Genomic DNA, 16630 nt, shown 5'->3' on the forward strand with positions numbered 1-16630 from the left:
ATCTTTATACAACTACCCTATAAGCTCAATCTATAACTAGGAACAATTTTATAAATTATAAAACCTCTTTACGGAGTACCAGAAGCCAGAAACCATTAGTTTAAGACATACTACTAATACCACGTTAGTAAACTTAAAATAGAGCAGTTAACCTATAACCCCTACCTCCTATACAGCCTATTAAACGGCCTTAGTATTGTTAGACTCCAAATAGATAATACCCTCTTCTTAGCAGACCGGACATTTGCGGACGCTAAAGAGACTAAACTATAAGAAGCTAAGTTCCTAGCAAAGCCGTAAGAGTAGTTAACTAAGTAGACTCCAATTAAGTTTAACGGAGGCTTAATTATATAAAAGGGTAACTTAATTTAGCTAACCTAGGAACGCTAAGCTTAAAACCTAAAGCTTGTTATAGCAAAGCCTATAGACCTCACTAGTTCCTATGGAGAGACCCGTAAGACCGTAAATATAAAGGACTAATACGCTGCACAGCGTGCAAGAGGCGCCTATATTACCACAGTCTGTCAACCTAAATCTACCTATAATCTGTCCTTTGCGGCCTAGGCAGTAGACCTATAAGAAAAAAATATTAAGTAGCTTAATAAGCGCATCTAGTAGCAAATCAATAATGCAGTAAGGGGATTTACTTTTATACTACTAGACCTAAATTCCCTTAGCCTACTGGTATTTACGGACGCATCTTTTACTAATAATAAAGACCTATTATCACAAATTGGCTTTATAATTATACTTACGGACCGCAATTAGGACGCAAATATACTATACTAGTCTTTAATTAAGTGTAAATAAGTAACCCGTAGTATACTAGCTTCTAAACTATATGCACTAGCTTATAGATTTAATATAGCAGCCGTAATTAAATTAACGGTCTAGAAGATTCTACAACTAGAGCAGTTACCCCTGGTTTTATACACCAATTTAAAGTCCCTTTATAACTGCCTAGTTAAACTAGGTATAATATAAGAGAAGAGGCTTATAGTTGACCTAATGTGCTTACGTTAGGCCTATAAACAACGTAAGATTACAGAGGTTAAATGGATTAGTAGCGGAGACAACCTAGCAAACGCTATAACTAAGGTAAAGCCGTATTAAGCTCTTAAAACCCTAATTAATATAAATAAGCTTAACCTAAAGGTTATAAAATAGGTAGAGCGAGACTAATGGAGCATTTATGGTTCAGCTATGGCCCGTCAGAAGGCCGTACGGTGCATTCACGGCCCGTCAAAAGGCCGTACAGTTCATTTTACGGACCGTAAGCAGGACTTACAGCCAGCTTGGAGCACCATTTGGAAGGCAACCCAGAAGGCACCTCAGGAGGGATTTCTTATGTATTTTCTTATGTGTTTTATAGTTCTATTAAGACAATTACGAAGGCTATACATAAGTGGTTTTATTTTCCAAGTACCGCTAGTGTATAATTATAGCACCTGTCGTACCAACCGCGTGCTTACGCGTTCGGTACGCCGAGTACGCGTTTACGCGTTTAGTGCACCAACCACCCGCTTACGCGTCTGGTGCACTTCTAAAGCACTAACTAATCAGGGGGGAGGCGCATTAGTATATAGACTACGTAGTCTGCTTTATATAATCGACAGTCACCATCCAAACAAGCATATGATACTACATGTATTTCGTGCCCGTGGATACGACTCACTCGTGCTATTAAGTTAGTATAAACATAAACACTTAGGAATAAGAGACCTTAGAGATATTCTTAACCACTTTTAGACCTTTTACGGACAGCCAAGCCTTTAATATTACAACTATATTAGCTAACCGTTCCTTTATACACTTAGTTACGCCTAAAAACTATTCTATAAGCACCCCTATTATAAACGTTATAGATTATAAGCAGGACCTATTTGCATATATTACCACAGAACGCTATACCCCTAAGGAATTCTATAGTATTATAATCGACATAGGTACCTTTAAGAAGTCTACTATAGGCTACGGACAATACCTTATATATAGGACCACCATAAATAATAATACGGACATTAATACTATGCAAACTAGGGCCGTAAACGTCTAATTCGGCATTAGCTTAACCGCATTAATTAGATTAGTTAAAGTTAAGACCCTAATTAGCCTAATTAACTTCTATATAGTAAAAGCGGACACCCCTTTCCTACTTTGCCTTACGGATATAGACAGACTATAGGTTTACTATAATAATGTTATAGATACCCTAATCGGCCCCGTAACTGCCCTAAGAAGTAAGAATATTACCCTACCAATTACACGACAATTTAAACACCCGTTCCTTATATAGGGAGAGACTTTACAGACCTATATTTAGGAATCTTTTAACTATAACCTATACTACCTCACCAGTACAGAAATCCACCGCCTATACCGCCGTTTCGGCCACTTGTTAGCCGAAAAGCTGCATAGAGTCCTTAAACGTTCTAGATATAACAACGTTAATAAAAAGGCAATTAACCACCTAACTAAATACTGCTCCTTCTGCTAGAAATACAGACGTTCCCTAAGCTAATTTAAGTTTACTCTTTATAAAGACCTTAATTTTAACCACTTAGTATACATGGACATTATGTACATTAACGGCAGTTCAGTATTATATATAATTAACAAGGTAACCCGCTATTAAGCTACCCATTAGTTGCAAAATATATCCATAAAATATACTTAGGACATTTTACAGACCTACTAGATTAATATATACCTTAAACCTTCTAAGTATATTACCTATAACGCTAGTAGGAACTTTATTAGCAAGGAATTTTAGCAATATACTATAGCCATGGCTATATTAACAAAAGCCGTTCCAATTAAGGCGCATTAGTCCGTTAGGCTTATTAAGTAAGCTCACCTAGCTCTATAGAGAGCTTATTAGATTATTACGGACGAGTGTAAAGATATTTAAAAGGAATTAGCTTTATAGATGGCTGTAAAAGCTGTTAATAATACCGCTGGCCCTAACGGGCTAGTACCTACCCTCTTAGTCTACGGAGCCTACCTAAGGATAAGTAAACTGGACCCTCCTACCCCGTCCGTTATAGATTAAGCAGCTATAATACAAAAGGCAATAGCCAAAATAGTTAAATTACGGGCCAAATAAACTGTTAATAACGCCCTATACTACCGTAACGGACCTAATATAACCTTAGTACACAACCTCCCGCTTAATTCTAAAGTCCTTATATAGCGTAAAAGTAGTAATTAGACTAGACCTTACTATCTACTAGCCGTAGAAGACGAGACCTGCTATATATAGCTCCCTAGCGGACTAACTAGCTTTAGAAGCATGTTTGTAAAACCCTACCTTCGGCCTAAAAACACCTATAACGTTAAGCTAGACGAACTAAAAGCACCCACTAAGCCAGATAAACTAAAAGCACCCACTAAATTAGGTAAACTAGAAATACCTACCAAATTAAATAAACTAGAAGCACCCTTACCTACCCTAGAGGTCCCCTAGAAACCCACTAAACTTACTAACCCTACCGTAAAGCGTGGCCGAGGACGCCCCCGTAAGAACCCTATAACGGAGAATTACCTAACCTCCACAGGTATATCCATAAGGCAATCTCCGCTTATAGATATATTAGTTCTAGTACGGGAAACCCCTTTTACAGACTTATAACGTAAAGAGATTAACGGATTACTTAAAAAGGGCGTCTTTACAGTTATAACGGAGAGAGACGTTCCGTAAGGCGTCCGTATATTTAACTTACGCTTTATTAATAAAATTAAGCACCCTAGTACTAATAAAGCCTTTAAAAAGTTAAGGCTTATTATATAAGCTTATAACGACTAGGGAAAGGACTTAGTCCTTACGTAATTACCTACAATTTAACGGGTCAGTTAACGGATTATACTTACACTTACGCCTAGATTACAGCAAATTAAACCTATAGCCCTTTACTTACGGGACATCTTATAAGCCTACATGCAGTCCAATACCTACCTAAGTAGGGACATCTTTATACAACTACCCCGCGAGATTAACCTATAACTAAAAACAATTTTATAAGTTATAAAACCTTTTTACGAAGTACTAAAAGCCAGAAACCATTAGTTTAAGATATACTACTAGTATTACGTTAGTAAACTTAAAATAGAATAGTTAACCTACAACCCCTACCTTTTATACACCCCATTAAACGGCCTTAGTATTATTAAACTCCAAACCAATAATACCCTTTTCTTAGCAGACTAAACCTTTGCGGACGCTAAAGAAACTAAACTATAAAAGGTAAAGTTCTTAGTAAAGCTATAAGAGTAGTTAACTAAGTAGACTCTAATTAAGTTTAATAGAGGCTTAATTATACAAAAGGGCAACCTAATTAAGCTAACTTAAAAACGCCAAGCTTAAAACCTAAAGCCTATTATAGTAAAACCTATAGACCTTACTAGTTCCCGCGGAGAGACCTATAAAACCGTAAATATAAAGGACTAATACACTATATAGCGTGCAAGAGGCGCCTATATTGCCACAGTCTATCAACCTAAATCTACCTACAATCTGTCCTTTGCGGCCTAGGCAGTAAACCTATAAAAAGAAAATATCAAGCAGCTTAATAAGCGCATTTAGTGGCAAATTAACAATACAGTAAGGGGACTTACTCTCGTACTACTAGACCTAAGTTCCCTTAGTTTACTAGCATTTATAAACGCCTCCTTTACTAATAATAAAGACCTATTATTATAAATCGGCTTTGTAATTATACTTATGGACTATAATTAGGACGCAAATATACTATATTAGTCTTTAATTAAGTATAAATAAGTAACCCGCAGTATACTAGCTTCTAAACTATATACACTAGCTTATATATTTAATATAGCAGCCGCAATTAAATTAACGGTCTAGAAGATTCTATAACTAGAGTAGTTACCCCTAGTTTTATACACCGATTTAAAGTCCCTCTATAACTACCTAGTTAAACTAGGTACGACATAAGAGAAGAGGCTTATAGTTAACCTAATATGCTTACGTCAGGCCTATAAACGACGTAAAATTACGGAGGTTAAATAGATTAGCAGCGGAGACAACCTAGTAGACGCCATAACTAAGGCAAAGCCGTATTAAGCTCTAAAAACCCTAATTAATACAAATAAGCTCAATCTAAAGGTTATAAAATAGGTGGAACGTAACTAACGGAGCACTTACGGTTTATTTACGGCCCGTTAAAAGGCCGTACAGTTTACTTTACGGACCGTAAGTAGGACTTACAGCCAGCTCAAAGCACCGTCTGGAAGGCAGCCTAGAAGGCACCTTAGGAGGGATTTCCTATATATTTCTTTTATGTTTTATAGTTTTATTAAAACAATTACGGAGGCCATATATAGGTGGTATTATTTTTTAAGTACCGCCAGTGTATAATTATAGCACCTGTTATACCAACCGCGTGCTTACGCGTTCGGTACACCAACTACGCGTTTACGCGTTCGGTGTACTAACCACCCGCTTACGCATCTAGTGCACTCCTAAAGCACTAACTAATTAGGGGGAGGTCGTATTAGTATATAGACCACGTAGTCTACTTTAATATAAGAGATAATCACCACTATCCCAAAGAGCATATAATACTATACGTATTTTATGCCCTGGGATATAACTCACTCGTGCTATTAAGTTAGTACAAACAGTATCCTTTTTGTAGGTTTTCCTAGATAAACTCTTTTAATACTCTACCTTTTTCTTTAGTAAGCTTATAGATTAAAAAGAACTTTAAACTTATTTCTAGTTCTAATTTTATTTTATAGTCCTATACTATATACTCTAACAGCTTTTTACTTTCTAGTAACTATAGTTTTTTGCTATACTTATAGTATCTCTTTAGTATATAGCTTAGCCCTTTCTCTATTTCTTTATAGGTCGCTTCTACTTAGTACTATACTATCTTAGCCTATTATCGCATCTTACATTATTAAGTATCCCTAATATTAACCTAACTTATAACTTAATTAATCCTTAGATTATATTTTTATAACTAAGGTATTCCTAATACTGCCTTATTATTCCTTAATGGTAATATATTAAAAGACATCTTAATTTATCTCCCTTTAATAGTTAACTAAATAGGTCCTATTTTAAGATTAATAATACCTTCTCTATAGGCTATCAGATCTCCTAAAATCGTTACTAATAGGTAAAAATACTCCTTTTTCCTATATAGTAACCCTATTCTTTTAACTGCTATTAATAATATATAGTTCCTTATTACTCTACTATCTATTAATACTTTAAACTATTAATCTTACCACTTAACTTATAGGTTTAGGTGTTATCCTTAAATTCCTTTAAGGGTTTAAGGCTCTACTACTAGTTCCCTCTAGTCCTATAGGCCTCTACTTTTCCTAACTATTAGCTGCTTAATTCTATTTATACTTAGTCTACTTTTAGCTAATACTTAATTTACTTTTTATCTTTAATATACTATAGACATATATTCTTTAGGTATTCCCACTACTATTATTTATCTAGGTATTCTTCCGTAAGGAATCTTCCTAGCTAAAGTACTAAGTCCCCTTAGCTTTATACTTCTACTAGGTGCTAACTATATATATATTTAGCGTTTTAATATTTCGCTTTATCTAGTGCCTAATATATCCTTACTAGGTACTTCTAGTTCTTATCCTTAGGTGCTCTATATATATTATATATATAATCTATATATATAATCTATACTAATATATAGCATACTTAGTGTCTTAGGTTAACTCTTAGCTTATCTTTATCCTTAAGTTTAAACCTTTTCTATGTTAATCTAAGCGTTACGACTTTATTTACAAGTACTAAGATTTGCCTCTTACTCCTCTAGTCCTCTAATCGCTCCTTTAGATCTTTTAATATTATAATTAAGGCTCCTTTAATATAACTTATAGCCTTTTCTATAATCGGGTAGTCTTAGATAACTTTTTCGTCTAACTATATATAGAAATCTTCCTACTTATTATTATGCCTCTACCTATACTACTTTTAGTATAGCTACTGGAGTATATACAGCTTATCTATAAGGAAGTATCTTCTTATTACTACGCCGTAATAGCCCTTTATATATCGTTCTTTAAACCTAGTTAAAATCCCTAAATCCTCTTCTTGTTCTAGTTTAGTAAGCCACTTAGCTCTTAGTATGCCTGTCTTAAATCTATTAATAATTCTTTATATAGGTGCTTTGTCCCTTATATAACCTAGTACGCTAGACCTCTTATTTAGTTTCTGCTCTTACTATAAGGTAATTCTTACTCTAAATTCCTCTATAGTTTCTTTTTTTTATTTACATCTTATAAGTAGATCCTTAAAGTCTTCTTACTTCTTAATCTTATTAATAGTCCTTATTTATATCTTAAAATCTTAGTTCTATAGGATTCTTAATCCTAAGCTTACTTTTAGCTTAAGCTTTACTCCTACCTTAGTCTAACTAGGCTTAGGTATTCTTATCTTATCTTAAGAGTCTTAAATCTCACTTATCTTGTTTTAAGAATCTTATACCTATAGGAAACTCTATCCCGAGCTTATTTATATATCTTTAAACTAAGCTATTACTCTACTCCATCGGTTTCTATTTATTGTAGGTCCTTAAGCTTACCTTATCTTATCTTAAGAATCTTAAGCCTTTAGCCTTTTGCCTTTATTAAGTAATAAAGTAGTATTAGCAGTTATCTGCTTGCTTAGTCTTTATAAAATACTCTTCCTTTTATCTTATAAAACAATAGATGCCGTATTTAATGGTATTATAATACCTATTACTAATCCTTACTTTATAGCGGTCTTAGTCTCTACTCCTAATATAACTTCTTTAAGGTTTATATATTCTTAGTAAACTGCCTTTATTACCTTATTATCTGTAAATATTTCGCCTATATTAAACTCGTTATCTTTAATATTTAGCTTACGTAATAGTTTATTAGTTCCTCTATACTTTAAGGATTTTAGGTCCTATAGCTAATAGCTTACACTATACTTAGCGTCTTTATAAATTTAGCATGCATTATTATAATAAAACGCGAAACTTTTAATTAAACACTCTTTTGTTCCTCGTAGTATATTATTATCCCTCTATACGTATATATCTTCTACTAGTCTAGTTTCCTTTATTATATAGTAATTCTAACTATCTTTATAATCCCTTATAAAGTGACCTTATTTCCTATAATTTATATAAGCTCCGTTTTTAAACTATTAACTTTACTATAGAGTCCGCCTAAATGTCTTCTACTACTAAGATCCCTAGTTTAGCCTTTACTCCTTAGTCCTATAATTACTAGATCCTTAACCTTTAAATTTTTATAGCTTCTTACTCCATCTCTTATAGGCTTCTTTAGTACTACTTAGGTCTATTAGCTTTGCGCTATACTATAGTTTCTAATTTAGCTTTAGTCGTTACGTACTTTATATCTTATAGAACTATAGAACTTTATCCTAACCTCTTTTAGCCTATTCCCTTTAGTAAATCCAATTATTAATCTTAATTACTTAATCTATTAACTCCTATAGGGTATCCGCATCTTTTATTAGGATAATTACATTCTAGACTTTAGCCTTAAGTCCCTATTTATACTATACTATAAGCGCCTTATTATTCTACTTAACTTATATCGCTAATATCTGGAACTATATTATATACTTAATTGCTAAGGTTTATTACGTAATATCTTAGAGTTTTCTTTTTACTATAGTTACCACCTCTGGGTTTTTAAATATTTGTATAAGTCGCTTTATAAATCCCTTCTAGCTTAAGAATATAAATTATACCTCCTAATTAGTAGTCGTTATTCCGTTTACTTATATTTCCATAAGGTAAGGCTTAAACTATTTAAGTGCTCTTCCTAATAGGAATAGTTCTATATAGGCTATTCAATCTATAGATATTGGCAGCTTTACCCCTTCTTATATAACTTTAAAGTATATTTATATAAGGAATCCCTTAAGTTTTAATTACTCTCCTAAGAATCTCTTAATTAATAGTAACTTAATCCTTACTATACTAACCCTATTAATTTTTTCTTCTAACACTGCATTATTTGTTATTAACTAGTTAACTATCTCTTATAGTTGTCTAACTGTTATAGGTTGCTATAAGTTAGTATCTACCATACTAGTATCACCTAACCTTAAAGTAATTGCCGCCGTTAATAGCATTATAGTAGCTGCTTTTAGTAGCATATTATTTAACTTTTTATATTTAATACTATAACTAGGTAGTAATTATATAACAGAATCTTATAGTAGGTACTATAATAGGCTCGTTATTAGGCTAGGTATATAGGTAATATAAATTAAAGTTAATAATATAATAATAACTAGTAGAGTGGTTGCCTAATAAATTAACTCTAATTATATTCTAAGAATTACTATAAGGAAGGAACTATCTAGGTAGGGACTAAGGGTCCTTAAATATACAACCGTACTCCTATAAAATCCTTCTTATACGTAATATACGTATGCTCTATCTACTCTATTACGGATTATACAGATCCTACAGATTATACAGATTACGTCACATGACCTCGGTTACCATTCCTCGTTACATGGCTCTATTGGCTCCATTCTGGACCGTGCTTGTATTAACCAACTAGCTTCTTCCGACTCTTCCCCAAGTAGTCGTAACATCGTACTTAAAGCGTCCGTAACAAAATTAGTATTATTAGGAGGTTAAATATATAGGAGAAAGTGTCTCTTATATAAAATTACGAAAATTAAAGTTAAGTACTAGAGAGTTCCGCACTAAAGGCCCTTAGACCAGACTTAAGGCTAGTAGTAGCTGACTGGTTAAAAGAAAGTGGCGTTTTCTTAGGTAGAGGCTAGTGACACTTTAGTGTTAGTGAGTGCGCCTTAAGCTCTTCCCTAGCCGTCTGAGTCGCTTACTGAGATAACACCGAGGGTCCGACCCACGAGATAATTAACTCCAACGGGCTTTTTCACTACGACTTTACCTGGAATACCCCACAATTTCCGATTTGGATATGTGCAAGCATCCAAGGAGTTACTCTAACATCACAAATTATCATAATCAAGACACAGGTTTTCTGAATTCTAAAATTCGTGTAATCCATGAGCTGAGCAAGAAAGGGGTATGTAGCGTAGCAACCATAGCATCCGCTAACTCGCCATCAATCCACCGAACCACCCGCTAAAAAGAAAAGGGAAGAAGAGGCAAACCGAACCCAAGTCCATGAAGGGAGAGGGGAAAAACAGGGAAAGTGCAGACCAAAAGCACAATGCAGGAGTAGGAAAAGTTAAAAAAGCGATCCGGTCGTCGAACCCGAAAGCCGTAAGACATCGAAGGGCTGCGTAGGCGAAGAGCACCAATGATCGAGAGCCGAGTAGCGGCTGCCTTTCTAGCTGCAGAAGCCGAAGCCGATGCCGTCGCTCAAGCATATCCCCGCGCGTGCAAGTCGTGAAGTCGTACACCCGTCGTCGTCCCGCCGTCCGGACGGCGTCCTCAAAATTTCCGTCCTGCCCGCGCCATCAACCATCCGCTGCGAACATGACCCACGCACCCAGGACACGCTCGTCATGGCATGAAAACGGGAACAGGTAGTGATTGTGTGCTTCCCCTCCTCCTTGGCGCGGACTAGATCCTACTCGTAGTCATGTGGCGGTGATGCCCACCCGTCATCCGAGTACGCCTTCGTCCGCTGCGGCCGCAGGTGAGGCATGAGATGACGATATCGAAGAGGGAGACAATGGCGTTGATGATGGCTTTTAGGGCGGCGCCAATGGCGTTGACGATTGTCATAAGGCAGTTGCCAATGGTTCGGAAGATGGCCTCGACCTGTGAAAATTTAGTACCTGAATGATAGTTTATATTCGTATGTAAGTGAATTGGATTATACGTACGCAAGATACGACGGCACCCATGATGTCTGAGTTATGAGGAAGTTCTTTTCGGAACTGAGATGGAGGTTGTGCTTGAACTAAGAAAAGTCTCTTGATAGTTGCTGTGATGAATTGCGATGTGACTCTGCAAGATACCAATGGTGGTTGGAAAGTTAGTGTGGAAGATCGGGTTGAGATCTTGTATTAGAGTGGTGTCACGGCAAGCACGACGATGCCGCATTTATAAACAAATGACCACTTCACTACAACGTCATCGCTCCTGCATCCCATTCACGATTCTCGCAATCTCCACGACATGGGCTCACCTGCCCCCAGCCGACGATGTGCGTCTCACACATTACAACCGCAAGCAGCAAAATGTTCCTCAGAAAACCTGCTCTGCACCACTCACCTGCGTGTCTGACGTTACTATTGCGAATTCCGGTTTCACCTAACGCGGCAGCGATCTGCCCTCATGTCCGCATCGGTGCAATGTGGCTTGAGGACGAGGATATGCGCCACATGCTTAAATTCCTCTGACGTCGTTGGCTTTGCTGTGGCTTGCATCCTCACGCTCTTCCCCAGGCAAATACAGTAGTGATCCTCGCTCTTGTGGCTAGTGATCGAGATCATGAGCCTCTCTTATTCATCGGCAACTGAGCGATGTACACTTTGAGACGAGGCCCGATGGGCACTTGTCCAATGCCGTGATTTGTGATATTGCTGACAGTTTTGGTGATGACGTAGATGCGGCTTTACTTTTCCATTTCTTGTTACATTTTCGGTGGCTGGAAAGCTTTGACCCATTACATGCACGGATGGAAAGCAATGGTAATGCCATCTTTCCATACCCATCGTGTTTTCTAGACATTTCGATAAAGGTCTTTGTTTTTAACAAGGATGTTAACATTCACATCACTGTGATTCAAGAAGGTTCAAGATTTCCTATGCATCCATATCAAATTCATTTCACCTATCTCTTATCTGAGCATTGCTCCAATAAGCCATCCATTACTCATCTACTCACCCCTCCTATCAATTTGTCCAATGCTAGAAAGGACGACGCCATACGCCCACACAATGGCCCCTTTATGGGATGCGCAATGCGTCTAATGCAAGGTAAAAAGGAATGGATTGTACAGATGCAGAAGTAGACAAAATGAGCGTGATTTTCAGAGCTGCCTCTATGCAGCAATGCCTCCATGCAAAGTCCGAACTCCCCAAAACTCCAATGTGAAATCAAAACACCCAAAATGGTGTACATCATGAAGGCCAAATGGTCCTACCGTCCCTTCGAATCCGTACTTTTGGACTTCGCTTCCCTGTTCGTAGAGTCGTTAATCTCTCCAGCTCGTACATCGATGTAATGCCTATGAGAACTTTTATATCGCACTCCCCGGCTAGTTTTATTGCTTCGAAACGGGTATCTCGTTCTCGCTAACCAGCGTTTTTAATGGCGGTCGGTATGGTGAGGAAGGTGATGCAGTCGGGTTCCGACTCCTAGGTACAGGTAGCGGGCTGGGTACTCGATCGGCGTCAAGTGGTGTTAGTGGCCTGCTGATTATGCCAGAAAGCGGACTTGGGCCCCGCTGTACAATGCTCTCCCTGCTGTTCATGTATCGAGCATTCAAGCCAATATTTTGACTAACACGCCGGGTCTCTGAATCTGGTACAAGCGGTATCGTTGAGCTTGTCGTTCGCTTGCGTTCATGTGCGTGGAATTCGCTGAATTCTCGCGAACTCCAGCTAGCACGGTGGACGCGTGCTCCATACGGAAGGCTGGTGTAGGATATTTGACTGCGAATACTACCAGCTCGGCTGGCCCGGGTAGGAACATCTGGCAACCCATCATGCTTACCCATCATACCTAGCGAAATTTGTGAAGCATTCGCATCTCCACCAATTTCGGCAACAAATTCAGGATCCTCATCCTCGATCTTAGGCATTCGCCTAATGGAGTTGACATTGAAGTATGGCCCCTTCGGTTCTTCCGGAACTGGTGGTGGAGGCGGTAGGGGGAGAGGGACATCCTTTTCGGCTTGATCAAGATGCTTGAAATACTTCTCTCGGAGCGGGATCCATCGTTTGGGTTTAAACTCATCCCTATTACGCATGACCGACATGTAGCTGGAGATGGCACCAAGGACAATAGCGATCAAGAGCACAATGGTGAGAATTCCTTGGATAACAATTATAACAATGCCGATAACCGTTGTGGAAATTCGCGGTAGGTTAAAGCGAATATCGAAGGCTGCTGAGAGGGCGAGTGTAGCGACCTTGCTGAAGCCCAGGAGATAGACGACAATTGCATTAAGGCGTTGCCCTTCAAACGGACGCATGATGATGATGGCGATGAAAGCAATGAACTCCACGACAAGGAGACCGAAGACTTGGGTCATAGGATGGCCAGATGCACCAGCATAAAAACAAGCTCTGACAAACTCGTAGACAAGCCACACGGCGAAGAACCACCATCGAGTTCGACGGAAGCGAGCAGCTAGCCAACCAAACTTTTTGACATAGTCTTCATCCTCGTGTATTGGCTTTGTTGACTCTGGTGCGACTGGAGAAACTCGCCACCACGGAATGGAACCGGCGTAAATCTTCTCCTCATCGTTTAGTTGTTCACTCGCTCTCGCAAAGCCATACCACGGAATAACCTTCAATACCCTCTTCCTTTCTAGGTTGAGACGGTCCGGTTCTGATATGTAATTGCCAAACTTGATTCGGTAGAAGCAAGCGTAGGCAGCAAGCCCGAACATTCCGACGAACACGATGAGGAATACAATCGCCGCAATCGCTAATACACCAGCCGCTCCCATGTATGTGAACTGGAAGATACATAGGAAGATGATCATGAAGAACCCAATGAAGACACTTCGGAGGACTGCAACAGCGGTATATCCAAGCCAGTGAGTCCTGAAAAATGCGAGACGGTCATTCCTGATGATTTTGACACGGCTTAGCCCTTCCAGAAGCCACTTGAAGCCCACGACAGCTGCAGCGATAATTGCCAAGAGAATGAGAAACCAGAGGAAACCAGTCATGAATGCATTTGAAGCAGCGATGCTCTCTTGACCTAAAGTACCCGCGAACCCGGAGAAATTTCCTGGAAGCGGAAGTCCTGGCTTGACTGGTTGACCATACCAATTGAAACCGTCTGTGCTGTTGGCAAGATCTCTTTTGGCTAGAGTCCGCTCGAGATGTCGAGCAACGCGGTTGAATTTAGCCCGACGCATCAGTCCGGGGATGTTTAGGGCTCTCTTGTATATTTGATGGATGTCGTATCCACCTCCTAGATCCTCATTCAAAACGCCAGTACCAGCAGCACCAACAGCAGTAGTGTTGCCTTTGTTCGATCCAATGAATTTGTTGATAGAGTTTTGCATCGATTCGGCGTATATCATTCCACCAGCCCAGGCATAGTTGCTCCAAAAGGCCACTAAAACGCTTGGCCAGTTCATGGAAAGTGCTCCAGTGAAGAAAATGTGTTGAAACACGGCAAAAATGACGAGGACGGATATGGAGTGTGCATAGTGTGTGCGCATCACTGGTATGTTGTTTCCGTAAATTGCGGTAGCGAATGAAGCTAGAAGTGCAATGACTGTAAATACTCCTAGAACAGTACCAACCGACCTAGGTTGGGAGAAAGTAGCTCCGTTTGTAACGACGGCGGAGAAACAACCGATTTCGGTCTCGGTCGAATTGGCAAAGATTCTGAGGATAGCTTCTCCTTCAAAGTCGGGAATGGTCAATGCGATACCTGGTTGTTGTTAGCATTGCCGGTGCTTCCTGACTGTTTATGACTTACTGGGAATTCCAGCGACATCACTCTGGCTAATGGGGATAATGCCGTTTGCTTCTATAGGGACTCCGGCCCTCATAGGGCATAAACTGTGCATGGTTAGCTTACGAAGCTTACCATGGAGCAATTATCCGTACCTGTTGATGTTGGCGTAGCATGGATTGAAGGTCAAGTCGAACCGACTCTCTCCATACGCGAAGACGCCAATATACACTGTATATCATCAGCTGCTGCCCAATTTATAAATCGCAACATGCCATACTCATGAGAGATTCATTCTTAATCGCGGTGTTTCCTGCCAGGTGAAACAACACAGTCATGTTGTCCTTGTAATACGCAGCATCGAATCGAGTGACGTTGACATTGCTGCTACCTAAACAATCCCCAAAATTTCCAGTATACAGAGCCGGTCTACGGTTGTCCTTGAGATATACTGTGTTGCCCTCTGCATCGGTTCCCTGAACATATTGGTTGTCTTCGGCGGAGAGTGATAATTGGAATAATGAGAGAAACGCGACCAGAACGACGAACGCCGACCGTGAGAAAAATGGAAATGCCATTATTATTATTGTAGACGACCTGGCAAGGGTGTTGAATGAGAGGTTTTATGTGACGAGTGTGTTGGAGAGTTATGTGGCTGTCGTGCTGTGAACGGCCTGTCTTCCAGCCTCCGAATTTATAGGTAGGCCGAGAGTAGTTGATAAAATTCCTAAGACGTTGGATTGGCTCTCCTACGTATCGATGCGACCTTAACGAAAGACGAGAGACCTTAGAAGGCTCTCGGGGAGCTGGAGAGAATGACAAGGTGAATCAATTGCGGGGGGTGGTGAGTAACGATATCGATGTTTCCTTTGTCGCGAGCAAAACTTCAGGTTCCGGAGAGTCCGCAGCTCACGGAACACCTTGAGGACGCAGGACAGTGAGTGAATCGGGCATCGTCCAGGTAGCAGAGACCCTGGTGAAGGTATTACGAAATGGCGAAGAGCGAAAAGTTGTTAATAGAGAAGAAGAGTGAAACGACAGACGTGGTGTTCAACCTTGAGGATGGGAAGGTGCTGGCTCGCCCCGGAACCCAACTTCCCTGCTCAGCGACAAGTCTATGCCGCTTTGGGGCAGCGTCAGCAAAGGAGAGCGCGCGGTGATACACCGATTGGAAAACCCCAAGCGTTGCTGATTGGCCGCGTATTCAACGTGAGATTGATTTGTTTATAGTATCCGAAAACAACACATGCTAGCCCTGCGAAGAAATTATCCCTCCTCGGCTTCAGCGGCTCCACTACTCCGCTACTCCGCTTTTTAAAAGAATGCTTGAGCCCTCCCTGCACATTTGCCCCACGCAGGAATGATAAGGAGAATATACTAGCTATCTGAGCAATGCTGGATCGCCAAGCTTCATGAGGGGGCCATCTGAGGACGCACACTAAACACGGCCAATCGGATAACAAGGAGATGCGGTCGGATCAAGGGCGACTTGAGGGATCGTGTCAGACGCTTTTCGCTGCCACTCTTTTCTAGCCACTCGTCCAATCCCTTTTTAGGAGCCTCAAACTCGCATCGCTCTTCCGAAACGTTCAACAAAGCTTACGTGTCGCTCAATAAACGCCCGTGCGACGTCACCAACCGCCAACTTGCGTCTTTTCCTGTCCAAAGCGTTCGCAGACAACGATCAGGTCGTGCAGATGGTCGTGCAGGTTTAAATCATCGAGATCTATGCGCCTACAAAAGCTCTGGCTTCAAAACCAGATCTACATCTTTCCATCAAGCAAAGGATTCAGCAATTTGAGCTCCTGCAGTAGTTATCCGATTGTATGAATCATCAATTCCTCTATTTTCTTCGCCCGAGACTTGTCCCAAGGAAAAGCGCCTCGAGTTCTCACACTTATCTCCCCTATCCTTCCACGTCCCATTAACCTTGAATGTGGTACCATCATCATTCGAGTTATATCCAGAAGGCAGTTCTGCACGCAAAACCTTTCGCTAGCTTCTTTCTCTTTTCTCTTTTTCTTTTT

General features: G+C 39.7%; 2 protein-coding genes across 2 annotated transcripts; both read right to left on the bottom strand.

Moving 5' to 3' along the window:
* Positions 1–10610: 10610 nt before the first annotated feature.
* Positions 10611–10858, bottom strand: K441DRAFT_467384 (uncharacterized protein; the record flags this gene model as incomplete). Its single annotated transcript, XM_067641828.1, has 2 exons — positions 10611–10772; positions 10838–10858. Coding segments are annotated over 2 exons (183 nt in total), but the record flags the coding sequence as incomplete, so codon positions are not given.
* Positions 10859–11750: 892 nt separating this feature from the next.
* On the bottom strand, positions 11751–15650 carry K441DRAFT_699996 (TRP-domain-containing protein). Its single transcript, XM_067653213.1, has 4 exons — positions 14884–15650; positions 14759–14834; positions 14628–14710; positions 11751–14579 (listed from the first exon to the last, which is right to left on the bottom strand). Exons 1-4 carry the CDS (start codon positions 15179–15181, stop codon positions 12223–12225), a joined length of 2814 nt encoding a protein of 937 aa, XP_067498794.1. The 5' UTR covers positions 15182–15650; the 3' UTR covers positions 11751–12222.
* Positions 15651–16630: the final 980 nt, after the last annotated feature.

Source organism: Cenococcum geophilum, assembly GCF_001692895.1.
Source record: "Cenococcum geophilum 1.58 unplaced genomic scaffold K441scaffold_58, whole genome shotgun sequence".
NCBI lineage: Eukaryota > Fungi > Ascomycota > Dothideomycetes > Gloniales > Gloniaceae > Cenococcum > Cenococcum geophilum.